The following is a 19,162-nucleotide window of genomic DNA, read 5'->3' as shown; positions in this document are numbered from 1 at the left end:
AATGTCGAGGCTCAACGCCTTCTCATTCGAGCTATGTGTACGCATGCCCACTACAATGAGCCTAGTGCTTTTGAAGTCTTTACTTCTTCCTCTTTCTGTTCTCCACGGCTCATTCTTGAGTGTCTCTTTCTAGTGGAACTGCTCAACGGTCCAGCCCTGCCAGTTCGAGCGGTCAGCTGCAGGGCTACAGGGAGGAGGAGGGTGACTAGTTCGCATGTTTGGCACGACCGTGCAACGAGGTTGCTTGACCGTGTCATTTTCTACTGAAGACCAGCCACTGAGTAGTCCTCTGACTCTTTGCCTCGTGTCCGGGAGCTCTGTTTGGTGCCGACACGACGTTTTACACTTGGCTGAAGTAAACGGAAACCCGAGATCCTCGTCTTCGCTTTACAGCACGTCACAGCGCTGCAGTGTCTCGTGACTCGCCTCTTTCGTTCGATGAATCCGAGCGGCATCCAGAATCTGTCCTTTTTCTCTTTCACCTTTCGCAGTTCTGTCGCGGAAACCCTTCTTTGAGGAGGAGCATAGCAATTGCATGCCAAGTCATTAGTTCTTCCAATCGTGGTTCATGTGATCTGCTGATCGTACAAGGCGACTCCGGCTTTCCTTTCGTCCCACTGTCCGAAGCAACTTCATGAAAGCCTTCCCTCGCAGCTTATCTCAGTCTCCTTTTTTTGTATGTTGGAAACGAACCTGACCACACCCGATTCCTTTCCATCGCTGGCCCTGTCTCCTGCCAGAACAGTCCACTCAAACCGAGCACAACCCACCCTGCTTGCATGTCTTTTCGCTTCTAACGTTTCAAAGTCTCTACCACAAAGGTGCCTGTTTCTGTGCTGCCGAGGAATCGTCCCTTATCGGCTCTCTCTGGCCTCTTTAGTTCTGCTCTCCGTTTCCCGGAGAGATCTTTCAAACAGTAGCACTTTATGTTTCGGGTTTCTACCAGGCGGCTTAAGCAAACTGTCTCTGGTATGCAATTTCAACAATCTCCAGTCTTTGGTCTGAACAGTGCACTGCTGGCGCTGCAACCCACCTTCTTTCCCTTGTTTTTCTACACTTACCGATCTCGTCCTTTCCTTGTTGCGGGGACTTCACTGTTCATTCTTTTCTCTTATCCTTGTCACGCACTGTCTCCGAACTTTTCCGTCTCACTCACGTCTCCTGTCTTACTTCTGCTCTCGCAGTTTACTTAAGACTAGCCCAAGTCTGTCTTCTTGTCCATCGAGTCCTTGCTTGTAAGCAATTCTGTTTGTCTTCCTTTCTTCAATGTTCCTCGGTTTCTTCTCACTCACAGCGCAGACAGCGTCCAACCTTTCTTTGTTTCTTTGCAATCTGATTTTTCTCATGGGCGCTGAGGAAAGCAGTTGTGTCTTTTTCGTGATTCGTCTCCCTTCATCTAACCTTCGTCCTTCTTCTTGACTGTCTCTCTGTTCTATTCCATTCTCCCTTGGTGATGATGCACGAGTCGTCAGATTCTGTCTCGGGCAAAGTCAAGCCCAGGTCTATGTCTCGTCTCTCCTCTTCTCCTCGGGCCATTCTGCGCTCCTTGTTCAACTCCTCTTCTTCCTTCTCTTCGCCTTCTCACCCAGGATCGTTTTCTTGCTCCTTATCATGCTGTACATGTGCCACATTACTTACGGCAGCGACCCTATCTGTCTTTACTCTTATCTTTGTTTTTTCGCCTCCTTTGCTTATCAATATCTCGACACTTCCTGGAGCGTGGACTAGTCGAGCTAATCAACAACTCGAAGGGGCAAAACCGGGCTCTTCGGGTGTATCTACAGGAGAAGAAGGAAAAGGGTCTCTTCTGTCTTTTGGCGGTGGACTTGTCTCTGAGCGTGTGGCAAAGACACTGGGGTTAAGTCCTCTCATCTTGGGGTTTCCTCCTCTTAAAAGAAGACCTAGGCAGATTGCTCAAATTGGAAAAGAAGATGGAAAATACGGAGATCGTCCAGCAATCATCATTGAACCTGAACTTGTCGAAGGAGTCAGTCCTCATAAACCTATTCGATTCTTTGTCGTTCTTATCTCCTTAGACCTCTCTCTCTCTACACGTATTTCCAGGTGGAGGAGAATCTCATATAGATCACCCGCCCAACGGATAACTATCCGTACCGACACGCATGCATCTAGATACTATATGCCTTGATGTGTGTTCTCTTTAGACGTGTTGTTGGGTCTTTCTCTCTGTTGACTGAGGATTCTCCTCTCACGGGTGTCTATATTCATGCAGATCCGTAGACATCCAAGTCTATGTGTGGCCTAAGCAGTTTCTTGATGAAAGGAGGCACAGTGGCACACGCTCACATCCGTCAAACCCACCTATAACTCTCTTTTCTCCAAGTAGAGATGTATGTATAGATATATAGATGATACTTCTTGGACTCATATAGCTTGGAGTTGTGTCTGGAAGGTGTCCTGCGTCCTATGTCTGGATTATTTACTTTTTCTCGTGGTAAAGAAAGAGAATCTGAAAGCTATTAAAAGGTGAACATAGGTAAATCCCGTATGGGTGGTCTTATTGTGTAAACGTCCTGAGATTCTTTTAATACTCTTTCTCATAACTATCTTTGGAGTTACGATCCTCTAAGTCAAATATAATAAGGAACTCCATGTATACACACGCGCACAGTGATGGTTGAGGAGAAGAGGTGTGAATGGACAGAGAGAGATATGCATATACCTATGTCAAAACAAACTCAACGTTCTATACATATCCATATAGATATCTCTTCCCAAATATCTGTATAGATATGTATAGAGCAGTTACGGTGATGAGAATAGTAGCGATTGGACCATGCCTGGACACTGTCTGTTCATATGAGTTAGGAGCTCTCTCTTTCAACCTAAAGGAAGCGTTTGCATATCTTTCTTATCTTCTTGAGCAGACGAAGTATGTCAATCGCTCAAGAGAGCTCCTATCTATCTCGCCGTCCTCTTTATAGAAATTCAATACGAGATGGAAAGGTCTACTGTCGGATGAGGTAGAGAGCTGATCGATGATTTCTTCTATTAGCTCATGACAACTCTTGAAAGAGGACGCGACTTTCCTTCACGTTGCTATATTCCTTTCTTCTTATTCTTGTAGGTGAACCCAGGAGCAGATGAAGATCGTCTCCATGGCATTGTAGGCATGTATGATGATGGAAGGCCTGCATGGACACCTAGCCCTGTCTTCTTTAAAATGAATAAAGAACAAAAACGTGAAGCTCACAAAGGTATCTCCATACATATTCCTACATACATCTACTGTACATGTCGTGTAGACAGATATATGATGTACAGTGTGTGTGTATACACATCTGTATGCGTGTGTATGCATCGTATCCACATATCTCTATACAGGTATACCCGGATAGGTATACAAACCTTTCTGTATGTCCTTACACATACGAGGCAGATATTTGCTTTTTTGTATGTACACACAGATATACGTAGAGATATGTGGGTGTTCGACTCTTTAGATTACAGGGTGATCACATTAAAGAAACATAAGTCTGGTCCTTCCTCGCTCCTTTTGCCTGTACGCTGTGAGATATACTTGGTGATACATGCGGCGTTTTCATATGTAACTGCCTAGGTCTAGGATCGACCTGCGTGTCTGTCAAAGAAGAACACAGGGAGATTCTTGTGGAAAAAACTTCTTTCAGTCCTCTCTTTATCAAGATCTCTATCTTCCTTGGTCATCTCTTTCTTTAGAATGGCCGTGAATACGCCGAATAGCCGCTGCTTCTGCTGTCCAATGCATGCGTGCGTTTCCGTTGATGGGTATGTACTTAACAGCGGTGTGAGAAGGGGCGTCCAACTTAGCCTAAGGCAAGATAGCTGATTGAACTCCTAGGGATAGAGATTTCATCTATTTCTGAGAAAACCGAGACCTTGTCTTCTTCCCCTCCCCTTCGTCGTGCACACCTGTCATCAAAATTTCCTCCTCTCTCTAAGCTGTATTTACCCCGTCGTCTATCATTCGTTTTGCCTCTTTCGTGCTTTTGACTTCTCTTCCTTCAGCTCTCTGAGAGATCTGCTTTCTCACCTCTCTACAGCTCCTCAGCGTACGCAGACGACATAGATTGCGCGACGTACTTATATATACACGCAGAACGTAGACTATACATGTACATCTATATATATGTGTATAGGCGTACACATACATATGTCGCTTTCATATATGTACATACGCTCCTTGTTCCTCGTTTACCTCTCACTGCCGTTTCTTCACCTTCTATGTATATATATGTATAGATAGATGCACATACATACATACATGTGTAGATGTGTAGGACTCATGTCGATCCTTTCTTTTTATTTCCCTACCAACCAGTGCTTTTGCGTTCTTCCTGTTTTGAATTTTTTCCTTTCGATCTATCTTTGTGTTTATTTGTACTCTTGTTCTGTGTAGGGTATTGCTTTAATACAAGGGCATCTGATTCTATCTCTTTAGATCGGGCGACTCCTGACTTTGCATCTTACTATTGCCGTAAACAGAGGCCTCTATTCGATTCCCTAACTCCTCAACTTCCCGATTCTTCTCCTTTCATTCCTTCTTCAATAGAAGGAAAAGATCATGAAGAAAAAGAAGAAGAAAACTCCTCTCCTATGGGCGACACCCAGCAAGGTGAGGACACATCAAGATTCTTCTCTGTTGTTATTCTTCTTGAGATGTCAGCGTGCCACTCTCCTCTTCATTTCTTTCTTTCTCTCTTTCTTGCTTCGTCACCTCTCTTCTGCCTCTCCTGCTTACACGAGGAAGAAGGATTCTCAATCCCCAGAAGAGTCATATACATATATATATGATGTAGATGTGGATTCATACACATATGTAAGATATATGTGTGTAGTTTACATTTCCATGTAAGTCCGGACATATATGTATATACAAGGAGTTCGTCGTCTGATGTGTGAAAGATAGTAGTCTGCTTGTCTCTTTCCTTTACGCGTGTATGTCTATGATCAATATTCAAGGTGATATGTAGAGCTTGCAGATGTAATAGAGGAATGCAAGGGCAGGGAATCTTATCCGTTTTTGCTCAGCGAGTTAGCAGAAGGAATCTCCTTACTTTCATTCAAAGTGACGACCTTAGAACTTCCGCACTGGTCTCTCCATTTCTCTCCAAGCTGTCTTTCTGAAACAGCTGTCTGTATATTCACAGACGTGTATATACACACATACTTACTGGATACATCGTCGATTGATTGCTGTAGACTAATCTATACTACTTCTCAATGCAATGTGTTTCTGTGAAGGTTCATTTCTGACTGTGATAAGATCTCCCAATCGTTCTAGCGTCACGCTGAGTTGTCAAATCATACAATGAGTCAGTTCTACACGTCGAGCTTGTTCTTTTTCCAGCTGCCTAGGCTGCGACATAGAATCGAATCAGGATACATTTCATGGAACTCCGTCATCTCAATTTTAGAGTTATATATATGTATGCATATATAGCTACGTATCTTTGACTGTGATGCTCTTTCCTTCTCTCTCTGTTTAGAAACATCGCCTCTTCCTGGTGATATGTGTGTTCACAGGGTGAGTCTCTGTCTGCTCATCTCAAGTGTACATACACCTGATTCGTTCAAGAGAACAGGTCTTCTTCTCCTTCGCTTCCTGTGTGTTGCAGGGGCATCGAGCGAGAGCTTCATGGAGTCCTCACAAGCAGAAGGAAAGAAGTATCTCCCAAATACGAGTGTTGTAATTGTCTTCTATAATGAAAATCTTAGCGTTCTTCTACGATCTATACACTCCGTTCTCAATCACACGCCCCCGTCTCTTCTCAGAGAAATCATTGTAGTTGACGACTTCTCAGATAAAACGACACATCCTTGGTAAGGAAAGATCTACGGACTTGAAGAAAGTCAGTTGGTATGCGTCTTGTGATATATGCCTGCTTCTTGTGGTGTATGTACAGCGAAAGAGGCATATGTCTTCCTCTCACTCTCGCTATACACATTTATTGCTCAAAAAGTCATGACGTCTGTATCTTGGAGCATCTAATTTCCCGCCGCTTCTTGGGACTGCCTTGTTCTATATCTCTCTCTCTACATCTCTGGTGATTTCTGTCTGTTGTTTATCAACCTAGCTTTCTATCTCTCTGTATCTGTCTCTACATCTACTCATATCTGGCTATCTATATATGTAAAGCCAGATGTGCCTCGCAGTGGCGCATGTCTACTTGTACGTGAATGCTTAGTTTTCTACGTCCATTTCCCATCAGATCCTTGTCTTTTCTTTTACCTTCTTCGTCGCTTTCTTATATAGCTCATATTCCTCTCATTAGAATGACCTCTCTTCTTCTTAATTGTTCTTTCTTTCCTCCTCACTCTTTAGCTAGCTGTGTGTACATCTGTGTGTCTTCTTTTCTTCACCTCCTGCTGAATGCTTCTCTTCTCATAAGTTGCCTCCTGTTTCTAGATCGAGGGACAGGCCGGCGGGAAGAGAAATGTTTTCTCGAGAGTTCTTTATCTCTTCAGTTTGTCTTTCATGTCTCCAGGCTAGGAGACGAGCTGGAGAACTACATTGCAGAAACGTTACCGAAGACGAGGCTTCTCCGCTTGCTTCAACGACGTGGATTAATGGTAAGAAGAGGAGAGAAGAAGAAGAGACGAGTTGGGGAAGAAACAAGTCTAAGGAGAGGGTTTGCTTCCTCAAGGTCTGCCCAAGGAGATATCTGGATCTAGTAGTTAATGAAAAAGCTCTTCAAGTTCCTTTTTCTTTCTCTTGTTGCAATGGAAGAACGACGTGGGGTATTGCCTTAGATATCTACTGGGGCTTTGACTTCATTCTGTATGTTCATCGTGACTGCCTCTCCTGGAGTTTTCTTTCGATCTTAGACAAAACGGCATGCTGGATGGGGAAAATGTGAGAGAGAAGATAGAGAGATACAATCTCTGTATGGATTTCTCTTCTCACTGGAGATTCATTACTCCTGCTCCTAGTTTCGTTCTTTGGTTCTTCTCTAGGATGATATTCTTCTTTCTTTTTCCTGTCTCGTCCTTTCTCCTCATACTTCAGTCTTCTCAGACAAGACTTCATTTTCTATACCCGTTCTCCTTTCTCTATTCTTTCTTTCTCTCTCCATCTTTTCTCTCAGGGCGCGCGGATGGCAGGTGCAGCTATAGCTGGGGCGTCTACAATAACCTTTCTAGATAGTCATATTGAATGCATGCGCTACTGGTTACAACCTCTGCTTTATCATGTATCACAAGACTGGCGAAACGTCGCTATGCCTGAGATTTCTTCTATACATTTCGATACTTTTCGAATCACGGTAAGAAGTTTCCTTCTCCCTCTCTCTCTCTCTCATACGAGTAGATCTATCTCTCAAGTGTCTTTCCTCTATCCACTCCTCTGCAGACTCTTCTATACTTACACCTGTGCATATATGTGTATATATGTGAATCTACCTTTGCATATAAATATACACATACGCCGTTGATGTATCTATGTGTATATATGTATATCGTCCTATGTTCGGGGAGGAGAGATATGCCCTGATACATTTGGTGAATGACCGTATAATATACTAGCGGGAGAGTTGCGTTTGCATTAGGTCTTCTTTTCTTGTTCGAGGAATACATTTCCAGGAAATTCCCTGCGTGCGTTTTTCTTGTAGAGCGTCTCATCAACATAATTAAAAGAGGAGAGTAGAGGTCAAAAAAGAAATGTCTCTATTCTTCTCTTCAGTCCTAGATCTTGATTCGTCTTTCTTCCATTTCAGCTCATACTCTTCTTCTTTTCCACCTTCATAGTATATAACTTCTCTTCTCTTCTTCTCATCGTGTGTCTCCCCTCGACCATCTCTCTCTCTCTTTTCCTTTTTCCTTTCTTCTCCCTCTTCATCCTCTTCTCTTTGTTATCTATCTCTTCTATCTTTATCCCTTCGTATGCCCTGTGCTCCTTCTCTTTCTCTGTCTCTCTTTCTCTTTCTCTGCTTGTGTGTGTGTCTAGGAAGGGGGCTTGAGTACGCTGGCTTTTACCTGGGGTATGGCGCATCATCATATTCACGAAAAGATAAGGCACCGCATAGAGTCCACAGCGGAAGGAAAAGGAGTGCATGCAAAAGAAAAAGACGCCCCTATGATGTCTCCTATCATGGCTGGAGGTCTCTTCACGATCAGTCGGAAATGGTCGGTTTTTTCGTAGCTCTTTCGTCATTCTTCGTGCTGCACGATTGATTCTTTCTTTCATGTCTTTTCAAGGAAATCTTTCTCATGTTCTCTTCTTCATTTGCTCTTATCACACCGTCTCTCTTTCTTTCTCTATTTTCGGCTCTACAGAGATTCATATCTGAAAGCTCATCAAGTACACAAGCTATATACACATCTATACATCTCTACATACATGTACATATACATATTATACAAAGACAGTAGAGATATCTTTGTCTTTACATATGTAGATATGCATATACGTAGAAAGGACTGCAGTTTACCAGTGTGTTTAGGTTTGTATGGCTTTCATCTACCTCATTCTGACACAGAGGTGTATGTATTCTCCCTTCAGTCTTCTCGTTCATCTCTCTCTTTCTCTCTCTACATGTATATACGTAGAAAGGACAGCAGAATCGTTACAGCAGAGAAATATGCACGAGTATCTACTTTCAATCGTCCTGTCACTATCTACGCACATCTCTATGTTGGTTTGTCTACGACTCCTTCCACTTGATGAAGACACCGAGAGTAACTCAACATACATATCTACCTAGGGGCCCACACACACATCAACATATAGACATGATATGCATGCATGTGAATATACATAGATACACATGTATGTATATACACACATACAGATACGTATGTATATATCTTTCATCTTCCCTCATCTCCATGCATACGAGTGATAAAGATCATGAATGTGCGTTCTAGATATCTCTTTTCTTTTCTTCTGTCTCGATGTCTTGACAACTGTGTCTAGGTGGAATACTTTAGGGGGGTATGATAAAGAGATGCAAATCTATGGAGGTGAAGAATTTGAGCTCTCGTTCAAGATATGGATGTGCGGAGGTTCCCTTCATCTTATTCCTTGCAGTAAAGTCGGGCATGTCTTCAGACATTCTGAATTCTGGCAAGGTAAAAAGAGAAACAAAGAGAAAGAACAAAGGGGATCTCTTTGCTCTCTTACTTTCTCTTCTCCTTTCTTCTCTTTCTCTTTGTCTTCTTCTTCTGCCTCGTTGTCTATGCTTCTTGTGGTTCTCTTGTTCTTTACCTCTCAAACATCTCGCCGTTTATTTCTTTTTCGCTAGCCCGCGTTTTGTTGCATGTTTCGCTTCTCCTCCTCCTTCTTGTCTTTGCTGAAGGCAAGGGCGAAAGGAGCCTAACTATCATGTATAGAGATCTACGTGTTTCTCTGTATATCTCTATCTCTTTGTATCTCTATCTATGTGTTTCTCTCTGTCATGTGTTCATCAAAATGAAACCTTTTCATCGATCTAATTGTGGAAAGAGAAAGAAACAGCAGAACACAGGAAGGAGTCCTATAAACCTGTTAGGTCTCTTCATATGCCTCTTTTGATAGGCAACTCAACCCCCTCCTCGTCACTCTTCCTCACTTCTCCATCTTTCTTCGTTTCTTTGCATCTCTCCATCTCCTTATCATCTTTATCTTCTTTCCCTTCTTCTTCCCCATCCTCAAGTGCGCTCCATCTCCTTTTCGTCCATAGACTTCTCCTTTCTGCCTTCTCTCCGTCTTTCTGTCTTTTCTTTTTTCCTGTCTAGGCCAAGTGTATCCTGTAGCAGGGGAAGTGATTCACCGCAATAAGCTCCGAGCAGCTCATGTCTGGATGGAGGACTATGTGAAGATAGTAGAGCTCGTGGTCCCTAAGCTCCCGGAAGGCAAAACGATAGGAGATCTAACGGAGCAAAGAGCTCTGAGAGACCGATTGAAGTGTAAAAATTTCGATTGGTATCTTCAGAATATCTATCCAGAATTGAAACCTCCTGTTGTGAAAGATGCTTTAACAGGGGCGGTCAAGAATCTCAAGTATTCTGCATGTCTCGATACTCTTACGACTCACTACGAATTCATCGGGGCCTATCCGTGCCACTATGAACATGGAACACAGGTAAACACACTACGCCTTCTTCTTCTTCTTTTCTTCTTCTTCTTGTTGCTTCTTTCCTATCGAGTCAGGAAGGTGTAGAGAAATACGTGTATGAGGTGGTATGGGTGTATGTATGGGTGTCTCTATGGAGGTGTATATCTCTACGTTCCTCTCTTTCTTTCTTTATGTGTATATACTTTGCGGTAGAGGTGTCTATAGATATTGGAAGGACGCGTGGACGAAGTTCTTCTTGCGGTGTACGTACACTAGATGATGAGTCGAGCGGATTCTCCCATCATTAGACCAGTCTTCCTCTTCTCATAGATAGAAGATCATGGAGAAGACCATTTTGATTTCGAGGCTCTTTCTCGTGAGGATGAAAACCGAGAAACGCAAACCGAGGACTCTTCTCTCACGTTAAAATGTAAACACAGAAGTTCATAGTTGTTCTCTATTCTCGTCTCCTTCCTTAGTTTGTCACCCTGCTTCTCCTGGTGTACATACACTCGACTACCTGTATTCTCGTCTTGTATCTCCACGAGATACCTGTCCCCATACACATACACGTGTGTCTACCCTTTCATATACGTACATATATACATATCTATATGTACTCAAACACTTGCATGCATCTATACATGTACACCTACGCTGTATATACTCACAAGGTCTTCTCTCACTTTGCGAGTTCTGTTTAACATCGCGATCGTCTACTTTACATATACATCTCTATATCCTGTGACGTATCTCTTCCTTTCTTCTCCTTCTTCTTTCTGTATCTTCACCCTGTCTCTTTCTTTCGTCTCTTCTTTCTTTCTTTCAGGCCTTCTTATACGATCGCAGGAATCATCGACTCCTCGTCGCAGAGCATAACTTTGAAGACTGTGTATTTGGGAGCCCTGCTCTGACACATCTACCCGAGCGTCGTTGTCAGGTGGAAGAAGAAGAAGAGAGTAGCAATAGCAGCCCAGATGAATTTCTTTCACCCTACTGGCTGTATGACGAAAGATCAAAGCAATTCCAGCTCATGAGTAAAAAGGGCGACCGAGTGCATGTACCTCATCTATGTATGGAGACAGTTCAAGTAGAAACTCCAAAGTCTCCCTATGATCTCATCTTACGTCCATGTGACCCTTCAAAGCCCCACCAGAAGTTCGTCTTCGTACCCTAGACGGATGAAGGATTGAAGAGGAAAGCAGGAAGGATAGCCATTCAGTCCATGCAGAGGAAGAGGAAATGAGAAGAAGAAGAAGACGGTCCTCTTCTTTCTCTCTCTTGAGAGAGATGGATCTTCATTGTCGTGTGTATTGAAGTCATGTCATATGCCTATATAGAGGTATGTGCATATACATATGCATATGTAGTTATATATGGATATGTATGTATCTACTCAGTGGTGTTCTGTAAGGGTGACAGGGAGACGCTAGGCAAACAAATGTAAATAGATGCTTACAGCCTGTATACTGTAGGTATACATACATATATCTCTACATATATCTATATGCGGAGCGATCTACCATACAGATATGTAGATGTATATGTTTTATGTGTTCTAAGTATATACAGTTCTACGTAGGAGAGATGTAGATGAATAGATGAGAGATCGTCGTCTTCTCACTGGAAGTATGGATGGATGGATAGACGGAGTGTCTACGGATGAAGAACGGAGGGGTAGTGTTGAATGAGTAAAAACTAGATAGATCGAAGATAGGCAGGTCTTGTTTCTTTTCTTCTTTCTCGTTGACATTTTGCAATTTCTTTTCTTTCTTTTCTCATCTCCAAAGATCAGAAAGAGGGAAGAAAGTGTATGAGTTTTCATATTAGATAAAGAAGAAGAAAAGCTAAGTGAATCTTTTGAAAAGAGAAACAATGTCTTATGAATTCTTCTCTAACAAGGTAGAAAGAAGAAAGAGGGAAATGAGGGATGGATCACTTCTTCTTGGTAGTAGAGGTCGTTCTAGGCATCATCTTGATCATCTCTAGTCACTTTTTCGTCTTCTTCCTTTCATTCATTCCTATTTCACCTCTCGAATTTCTTTTTGAATGAGCAATAGTAGTAGGAGTCGTCAGATCTTTTCTTCAGTTCAAGTGGGTGAAAGATTCATTGAACTCAGATGTAATCATCATCTTTTATTCCTTCGATATCTCTCATACACATCCTTACGTACGTATATTTGTCTATCTTTCTATCGATATCAATATGTCTATATATGTATAAATGTACCTAGATATATGTATGAGGATGTGTATGTGAGGAGTAGATATACATGTAACGTGTGTGGCGTATCGGGTGTATGCACTCCCCCGTCTTCGGAGTGTACATACATACACCCGAAAACAAGAAGAGATTGTGTATCAATTGTATCATGATTCGATTCTCTTTCATTCCCTCATTTTCATTCCTTCTGTTTTCAAAGAAGAGTTTTCTTCTTCCTCTGAGTTCATCTGACGACCTTTCCTTTCTTCTTCTTCGAAGTCTCTCTCAATCGAGAAAAGGCTAGGGAACGGTTTTCTTTTCCTTTTTCTGTGTGGAAGGATGATTCATTTGTTCAAAGGAGATCTATCTATCTCTGGAAAACTCTCCTCTTTTTCTTCTTCACTCTTGTGTTTTCCTTGCGTACTTCTCTTCTTCATGTTCTTCACTTTCGTCTTGTGAATTTCAAACTGAAGAGATCAATCAACGAACTCACTTTCTATCCTTTTCAATGCATGCGTTTCTTTTGCTCTCCAACAGTCCATTCCAGAGCCCCCTCCTCCCTCAGAACACCTTCTCTCCTATCTATCTATCTATCTGTCTGTATTTATATATCTATCTCTTGTCTACTCTTTCTCCTCTTGCAGACAGCCATGGTTCACTTACCTTCCTGTTCTCTCTCATTCGCGACGTCCTTTACCCTCTTCCTCTTAAGAGTAGAAACAGAGAAAAGATATATACATGTTCATTCATACGTATATACCTATATTCACATACCAGTGAATATTGGCAGGACTGTAGGGATCTATACATGCATACATATCCTTGCAAGTCTCTATGTATGTGTCTCTACCTATCTACGTCTATCTGTCTAGACATGTAGACATCTTTCCTTCTATCCCTTTCTTAGCACATGCATTAGAAGCAGAAGATAGACCTTTCTTATCTCTTTCTCTCCACTCTGTTCCTTTCCTTCTTCTTTCTTTTTCTCGATTCTCTCCTTGTCTCTTCTTTCGATCTGTTCTTTAGCCAACTACACTGTGCTATTTATGTGAGCAGTCCTATGCTCGAGGATAGTTAAGATCTTCCAAGGCTTCACATGAGAAAGACTGGATCTCTCTCTCTCTCTCTTCCAAAGGAGACGATACACTCGTATCTGAATGCATAGAAGAATTATACCGTCCATCCTTCTGTACGAATGTCTATGGAGAGATGCCGATTGAAGAAAGAGAACTTCGCTATTTCTTGAAGTGCTGCAAACTTTCCTCTTCTTCTTTCTTGGGGTACCTTGAGTTCTTTCTTCCTTCTCTCCCCTCCTACGTAAGCAGCTTTTGCAGTGTCTATACACTTGAGACCGAGGCCCAAGAAGAAGACATTAACAAGAAAAGCAAATTTATAAGAGTCCTTCGACAAGAAAAAGAAAGAGGCTGAATCACCCAGGGTTAATGAGAAGAATCGATCCCGCCGAGATTGCACTGCATGCGCACCTTAACAGAATCACCGATACCACACACACATAGAGACAGACAGACAGAGAAAGATCTATATAGATATTCACACATACAGCCGTTGTCGCCGTCGTATATGTATATATTTATATATGTGTGCTCGATATGAGCGTATCTATAGACAGAGGGAGGTCGTACTGAAGGCAGGACATACACACAGACAGACACATTTGGAGAGTATCGTTTTTCGTCTTCATTGTCACCCTGTGAGTTGAGAAAAGAACGTCCAACTAGAAGAAGAAGAAGAAAGAGAAAGGCAATAGTTTCTTTTCTGCCTTCTTTCCTTTCTTGTGTTTCGTCATCTTCAAATCTATTCGAAGTATTTTTACCTCCTCATTCTCTTCGGGACTTCTCCTATTCGTAATCATCAGCGGCGGACACTTTTCTTTTTCTTCTCCACTGGATGGCCTTCCTTTCTTTGTGAGGTTTCTTTCTCTATCTCGTTCGGGGGAATGCATGCGGTTCGCATGCATTTGAAGACCACCGGAATAGAAACAAAGAGAAGAAAAGGGAGAAAAGAAGAAGATAAGCAGAGTTGTCTCCTCAGTTGTGAGGGGTGAATTTTTGTCTTTTCAGAGAGGATGAGGGAGTCGAAGATGAATGGAAAGTGTTTTGTTTTTTGGTTGAAAACTCTCTTGGTATATTTGTATGCTGAAATGAATTATATGGTGAATGAGAAGGATGATGTCCAGTCTGTGGTGTACATACACCCCCTCCTGGATTGTGTCGAAACCTTTCTCCATCATTCTCTCCCCCCTTTCTCTTTCCTTTCTGATTTTGCACGACAAGACGTAGAATACCTTGCCTAAGAAGAATCAGAAGACACACACCAAAGGTGATAGATAGATTGAAGATAGTTAGAGATAATTAGATAGCTTAAAGATCGATAGACCGATCCAAGGTAGGTAGATAGATTGAAGATAGATAGGTATGAGCACTGCATGCTTCTTCTCGCTCGATGATCGAGAGATTTTGAAAAGGACAATCGAAGTGGTTTTGAAATAAACTTCTCCCTACAGGGATAGATTGCAAAGGAAGAAGGAAAACAGAGGAAAAAGAGAGAAATAGATACAAAGGAGAATACGAAAAGTAAGAATAGAAGAGAGAGAGAGAAAGAAAGAAAGAAAGAGAAAGAGGGGATGATGTCTCGTGTTCTCTGAGTGTACGGAGTAGATAAGAAGAAAAGGAAGGAAAGAAGAAAATGAGCCACGCAAAAAAAAAAACTCCCTCTTGTTTTCCTTTCTTTCTTTCTTTTTGTGTAAGTTTACTTGGGGTGAATTTCAAGAAGTCCCAAATATCGTAAAGTCGAAAGTTTCGCCTCTCCTATCAAATAAACAAAGAGAGGAGAAGACATGAAAAAGAAAGAAAGAAAGAAAGAGTGAGAAAGGAAGTGTAGACATCGATGGTTAGCAGCAGCTGATTTGATGAGGTAGATCACCGAAGGAAAAAAAGTCACACAAACTACCCCTCCCTCTCTTTTCTCTCGTTCGATCATTCCTTCTTCTTCTGCTTCTTCTTTGTTATTTCAATCCAAAAGACGAAGCACATACGCAAAGTAGCCATACATAAAGATACCATACAAGACAGATTAAAGACAGACAGATTGAAGATAGAGTCATATACACACCCTTACACAGAGTATAGAGCAAATCACCTCCTATCACGTACGGATATCTTGTGAGGCGTATCTCTGTCTGTGTGTGGAAGTTTTTCTTCTTCTCCTCCTCCTCTCCTGTGGTGGCTGCATGTGTCTCATGCACTTCCTTCTCTCTTCAGCAATCAATGCAACACGCACACACACAGACAGTAGAGAAACAAACCCAGTCAAACGCAGAGAGAAAAGACAGGTCTTCTCCTCCTCCTCTCTCTCTTTCTCTCTTCTCTTTCCTTTTTCTGACTTTCTATCATTTTTGACTCTCTTCTGTTCTCTCACCTGTCTGTCCTACAACTGTGAAGTTGAGGCGGTTTAGCTCTTTTATCGTCGTTGTGAAAACAGAAGAGGAAGAAGAAGAAGGCTTTCCTCTCGTCCCTCCTGACGTTGAGCCGCGTGCTTTCTCCCATGTAGAATGAAAGAGAAAATGATAGAGATGATTCACGTCTTCTAGCTTTGCGCGTCGACGAGTTAACACAGGGACCTGTGTAAATACACTCGAAGAGATCTGAAGAGAAGAGAAAAGAAAACACGATGCAGATTTCAAGTGTATGGACAGCCCCTCTTCTTTTGTTCTTCTTCTTGTTTCATACACCAAAGAAAAGGCGTCGACAACGACGAGGCTGAAAAGTTTCCAACGTCTTCTCTCATACACAGGATAATCTTCATCCCTATCTGCTGTAACGATTATGATTGCAGTACCTACTAATACTGGAATGCATCTCTATTTCTATCTATCTCATCTACCTCTATCTGTGTATGTCTTCATCTATCTAAATCCACAGATCTATAGCTATCTATGTACATTTATATGTATGTGTGTACAGGCATTCGAGCAGGCTTTTCCAGGGAAGGAGGAAAGCATATGACCTTCACATACCAATGTCCGGAGAGGAACAAGAGGCACGCAGAAGACCTAGCTCTTATATAGAAATATATATAAAGAGATACATATATGGAGATGTGTATACATACTCGTATAGAGCTGTAGACAGATACATATGTCCATGCATATGTAGATAGATCTATATGTACGTATAGATAGTATATGTATAGTATAGGGAGACTAAACATGTATGTAGGTTGAGAAGTACGTAGACGAGGAAAGTTCTTGTCTCACAGTTGTTTTGGTGTCTTGCAGTGAAAACAAAAGAAATTCTTCCCTAACAAGACAACAGAGAAATCCTATCCTCCTCCCGTCCTTCCCTTCGGGTAAACATTCTGACACATAATCACACGCGTATATGCATCCCTGCTGAGGTGTACATACACCCGAAAAAGACAGTTCACTGGTTTCTGCATTTCTTAAAAGATATCGACAGTAAGGATAAGGGACTTCTCCTTACAGGGACAAATCCACATCGGCAATTGGTGAATTCTCTTGCTTTCTCATCTTGTTCATCTTCTTTCTTCTTCTGTGAAGCCTCTTCTTCCTTCTTCTCTCTCTCTACTCTCTCTGTACAGCTGCGATCTCTCGAGATGAGGTGAGGAGAGGATGACGCAGAAGAGGAAGAAGACGAAGAGGAAAAACAAGAAGAATCCTGAAGAACAGAACTTTCAAGTCTTTCTTTCTCTCCTTTCCTCTCAACAAAAGGCAAGTCTTCACAGATCACCGAAGAGGAAGAAGAAAGATTCTGTGGAAAGTCACAAATCAGCACACAGAAGAGAAGAAATGTATACGTGTGTACTGATCAGATATACACATAGATACAGACGTATATTTACGGGACCTTGCCAAGACACATAGCACCTGACTGCATACAACAATCGAAGTCTAGATAGATAGATAGACCCTAAGATACAGCAGTTAAGAAGACTCAGTATCGATTCTATTACGTAATGAGCGGTGTGTGCGAGGCAACAGAACACTAAAAGGCTGTGGGAAGTTCTTTTGATTGTTTTCAACATGGGCATTGACTGTACCAAGATAGAATCTCCTCCACCTAGAGGTACACCATTCATTCACTCCTGCATGCGCATGTATATCTATGGGTGTCGCTTGCACGAGATATACACAGTCAAAGAAATAGATGAGCGAGAACAGATATCTCTGCAAATCCTTTTACAGGTTGGAATATCGAAGAGATTTGAAGTGGGAGGTGTGGAGAACTTCTATCTCCACTGCCTTATCTGTTTCTCAATGGAAAGAGATAGCTCCACGTCTATACATGTATATACCTGAAGAGAGGTGCATACACGCTGACTCTATGTAGGGCTATGCTAAGGAGGACAGGTTAGCACCTCGCATGCGATACCGAGAGAAAAAGAAAGAAGCCTAGAACTTGTTCATTTTCACCTGCTTTATTTCCGCGTAATTCGTTGATAGGTACAAGTGAAAAGGAAAAGAAGGAGATAGACTACATGCAAGAAAGATGAGAGATGTATACCTCATTCATCTCTCTTTCTCTCTCTCAACGATGGAAAAGAAAGAAAGAGTGAGAAAGAAAGAAAGAAAGAGAAAGAAAGAAAGAGTGAGAAAGAAATTCTACCTGAAAAGCTTCGCCTTGTACAATAGAAGAGAGAGACGACTTTTCTTCAGTCCGACCTGGGTGTTCACTCCCGTTGATTGAGATCTCGTTCTTGAAATCTTTATTCTTCTTCTTCTTTTCTTCGGCTCCTTCTGCAGACAAAGTTGTGGCTGGATGAGGGATAGCATCGTGTGCCGTAGGCTCTTCGCTAGATATACAGTCTGGATATCTGAGACCAAACCCAAACAAAGCACTTGCATGCACACACCCCTATCTATTTGAACACATACATGCTGGAAAGACATCTCCTGCCTCGCCTGACGAGCTTAGACGCGTCTGTGTACGTATGAATATGTATGTATGAAACGCATGTCTTTATGTATGACTATGTGTATGTTTGGATGTGTGGATATATATGTATGTATGAATATGTACGTATGACTATGCGGATGTATGAATATGTATGTATGTCTGAATATGCGAATGGCTACAGGAGGGTGTCTCTCGTATCCATTCAAGGAGAAAACAAAACACACGGCGAACACATGGCAGTTATCTCAAACCTTAACTAAATTCCCTATGCAATCGTCTTCAGAAAACAATGAAAAGAAAGTTAAAGATAACATGTCTGCATAGACACATACATCCTTTGCTTCAGCAGAATTTTTCATATACGCCGACCGTCTTCACCGATACACCTCGACTCTCGCTCCCTCAATACAAGTATCTACATGTATATCAGTGTCTATGTATCTATCTTCAATCTATTCTATCATGTATCTACCTATATAGATCTTTATCCATGTTCGTATCTCCTGTTGTTTTCTTTCTTCTGTCTCTGTCTATCTATCTCTTTACCTTTCTCCCTACCTTGTGAGAATCGTTTGCAGTTGTCTGGACTTGTTCCATCGCTTTAAGAGCTCTTCTCCTTCCTGGTAAATCTGTTCACACCTCACATCCTGTAGAAAACTTAACGAAGCGGAAGAAGAAGAAGAAGTTCCTCCTGCATGACCTGCCGCTGGTCCTGCTACTGTAGTAGAAGAAGAACAGAGATGAGCCTGTTCTTATCATGGTGAGTATGAGAAGGACACCAAAAGACATACCACCCGAGATAGAAAAAGAAACAGAAGAAAACAAGCAAAACAAGCAAGCCGCGAAGGAAAGAAAGATTGAGAAAGAAAGAGAGAAAGAAAGGTGAGTTTTAGACACATTGTTTGTGTGATAGACGACAAACACATTGTTCGAAACCTGCTCTTCTGCTCTCGTGTAGATAGACAGAAAGATAGATAGATAGATAGATA

The 19,162-nt window shown here is 41.9% G+C and overlaps 2 protein-coding genes across 2 annotated transcripts; one reads left to right on the top strand and one right to left on the bottom strand.

Moving 5' to 3' along the window:
• Positions 1 to 97: 97 nt before the first annotated feature.
• Positions 98 to 14,424, top strand: CSUI_001303 (udp-n-acetyl-d-galactosamine:polypeptide n-acetylgalactosaminyltransferase t1). Its single transcript, XM_068061509.1, has 11 exons — positions 98 to 1,987; positions 3,089 to 3,218; positions 4,400 to 4,615; positions 5,619 to 5,823; positions 6,489 to 6,573; positions 7,089 to 7,265; positions 7,946 to 8,124; positions 8,915 to 9,069; positions 9,715 to 10,061; positions 10,864 to 11,376; positions 13,264 to 14,424. Exons 1-10 carry the CDS (start codon positions 1,454 to 1,456, stop codon positions 11,209 to 11,211), a joined length of 2,376 nt encoding a protein of 791 aa, XP_067926509.1. The 5' UTR covers positions 98 to 1,453; the 3' UTR covers positions 11,212 to 11,376; positions 13,264 to 14,424.
• On the bottom strand, positions 13,695 to 18,891 carry CSUI_001302 (asparagine-rich triplet repeat antigen; the record flags this gene model as incomplete). The annotated part of the gene is made up of 6 exons (XM_068061508.1): positions 13,695 to 14,547; positions 15,011 to 15,065; positions 15,676 to 15,901; positions 16,740 to 17,027; positions 17,883 to 18,090; positions 18,732 to 18,891. Coding segments are annotated over 6 exons (1,197 nt in total), but the record flags the coding sequence as incomplete, so codon positions are not given.
• Between the last annotated feature and the right edge of the window lie 271 nt (positions 18,892 to 19,162).

This window comes from Cystoisospora suis (assembly GCF_002600585.1).
Source record: "Cystoisospora suis strain Wien I chromosome Unknown contig_510, whole genome shotgun sequence".
In the NCBI taxonomy this organism is placed as follows: domain Eukaryota; phylum Apicomplexa; class Conoidasida; order Eucoccidiorida; family Sarcocystidae; genus Cystoisospora; species Cystoisospora suis.
Note: the sequence above shows the minus strand (reverse complement) of the source record. Positions and strands in the feature narration are given on the sequence as shown.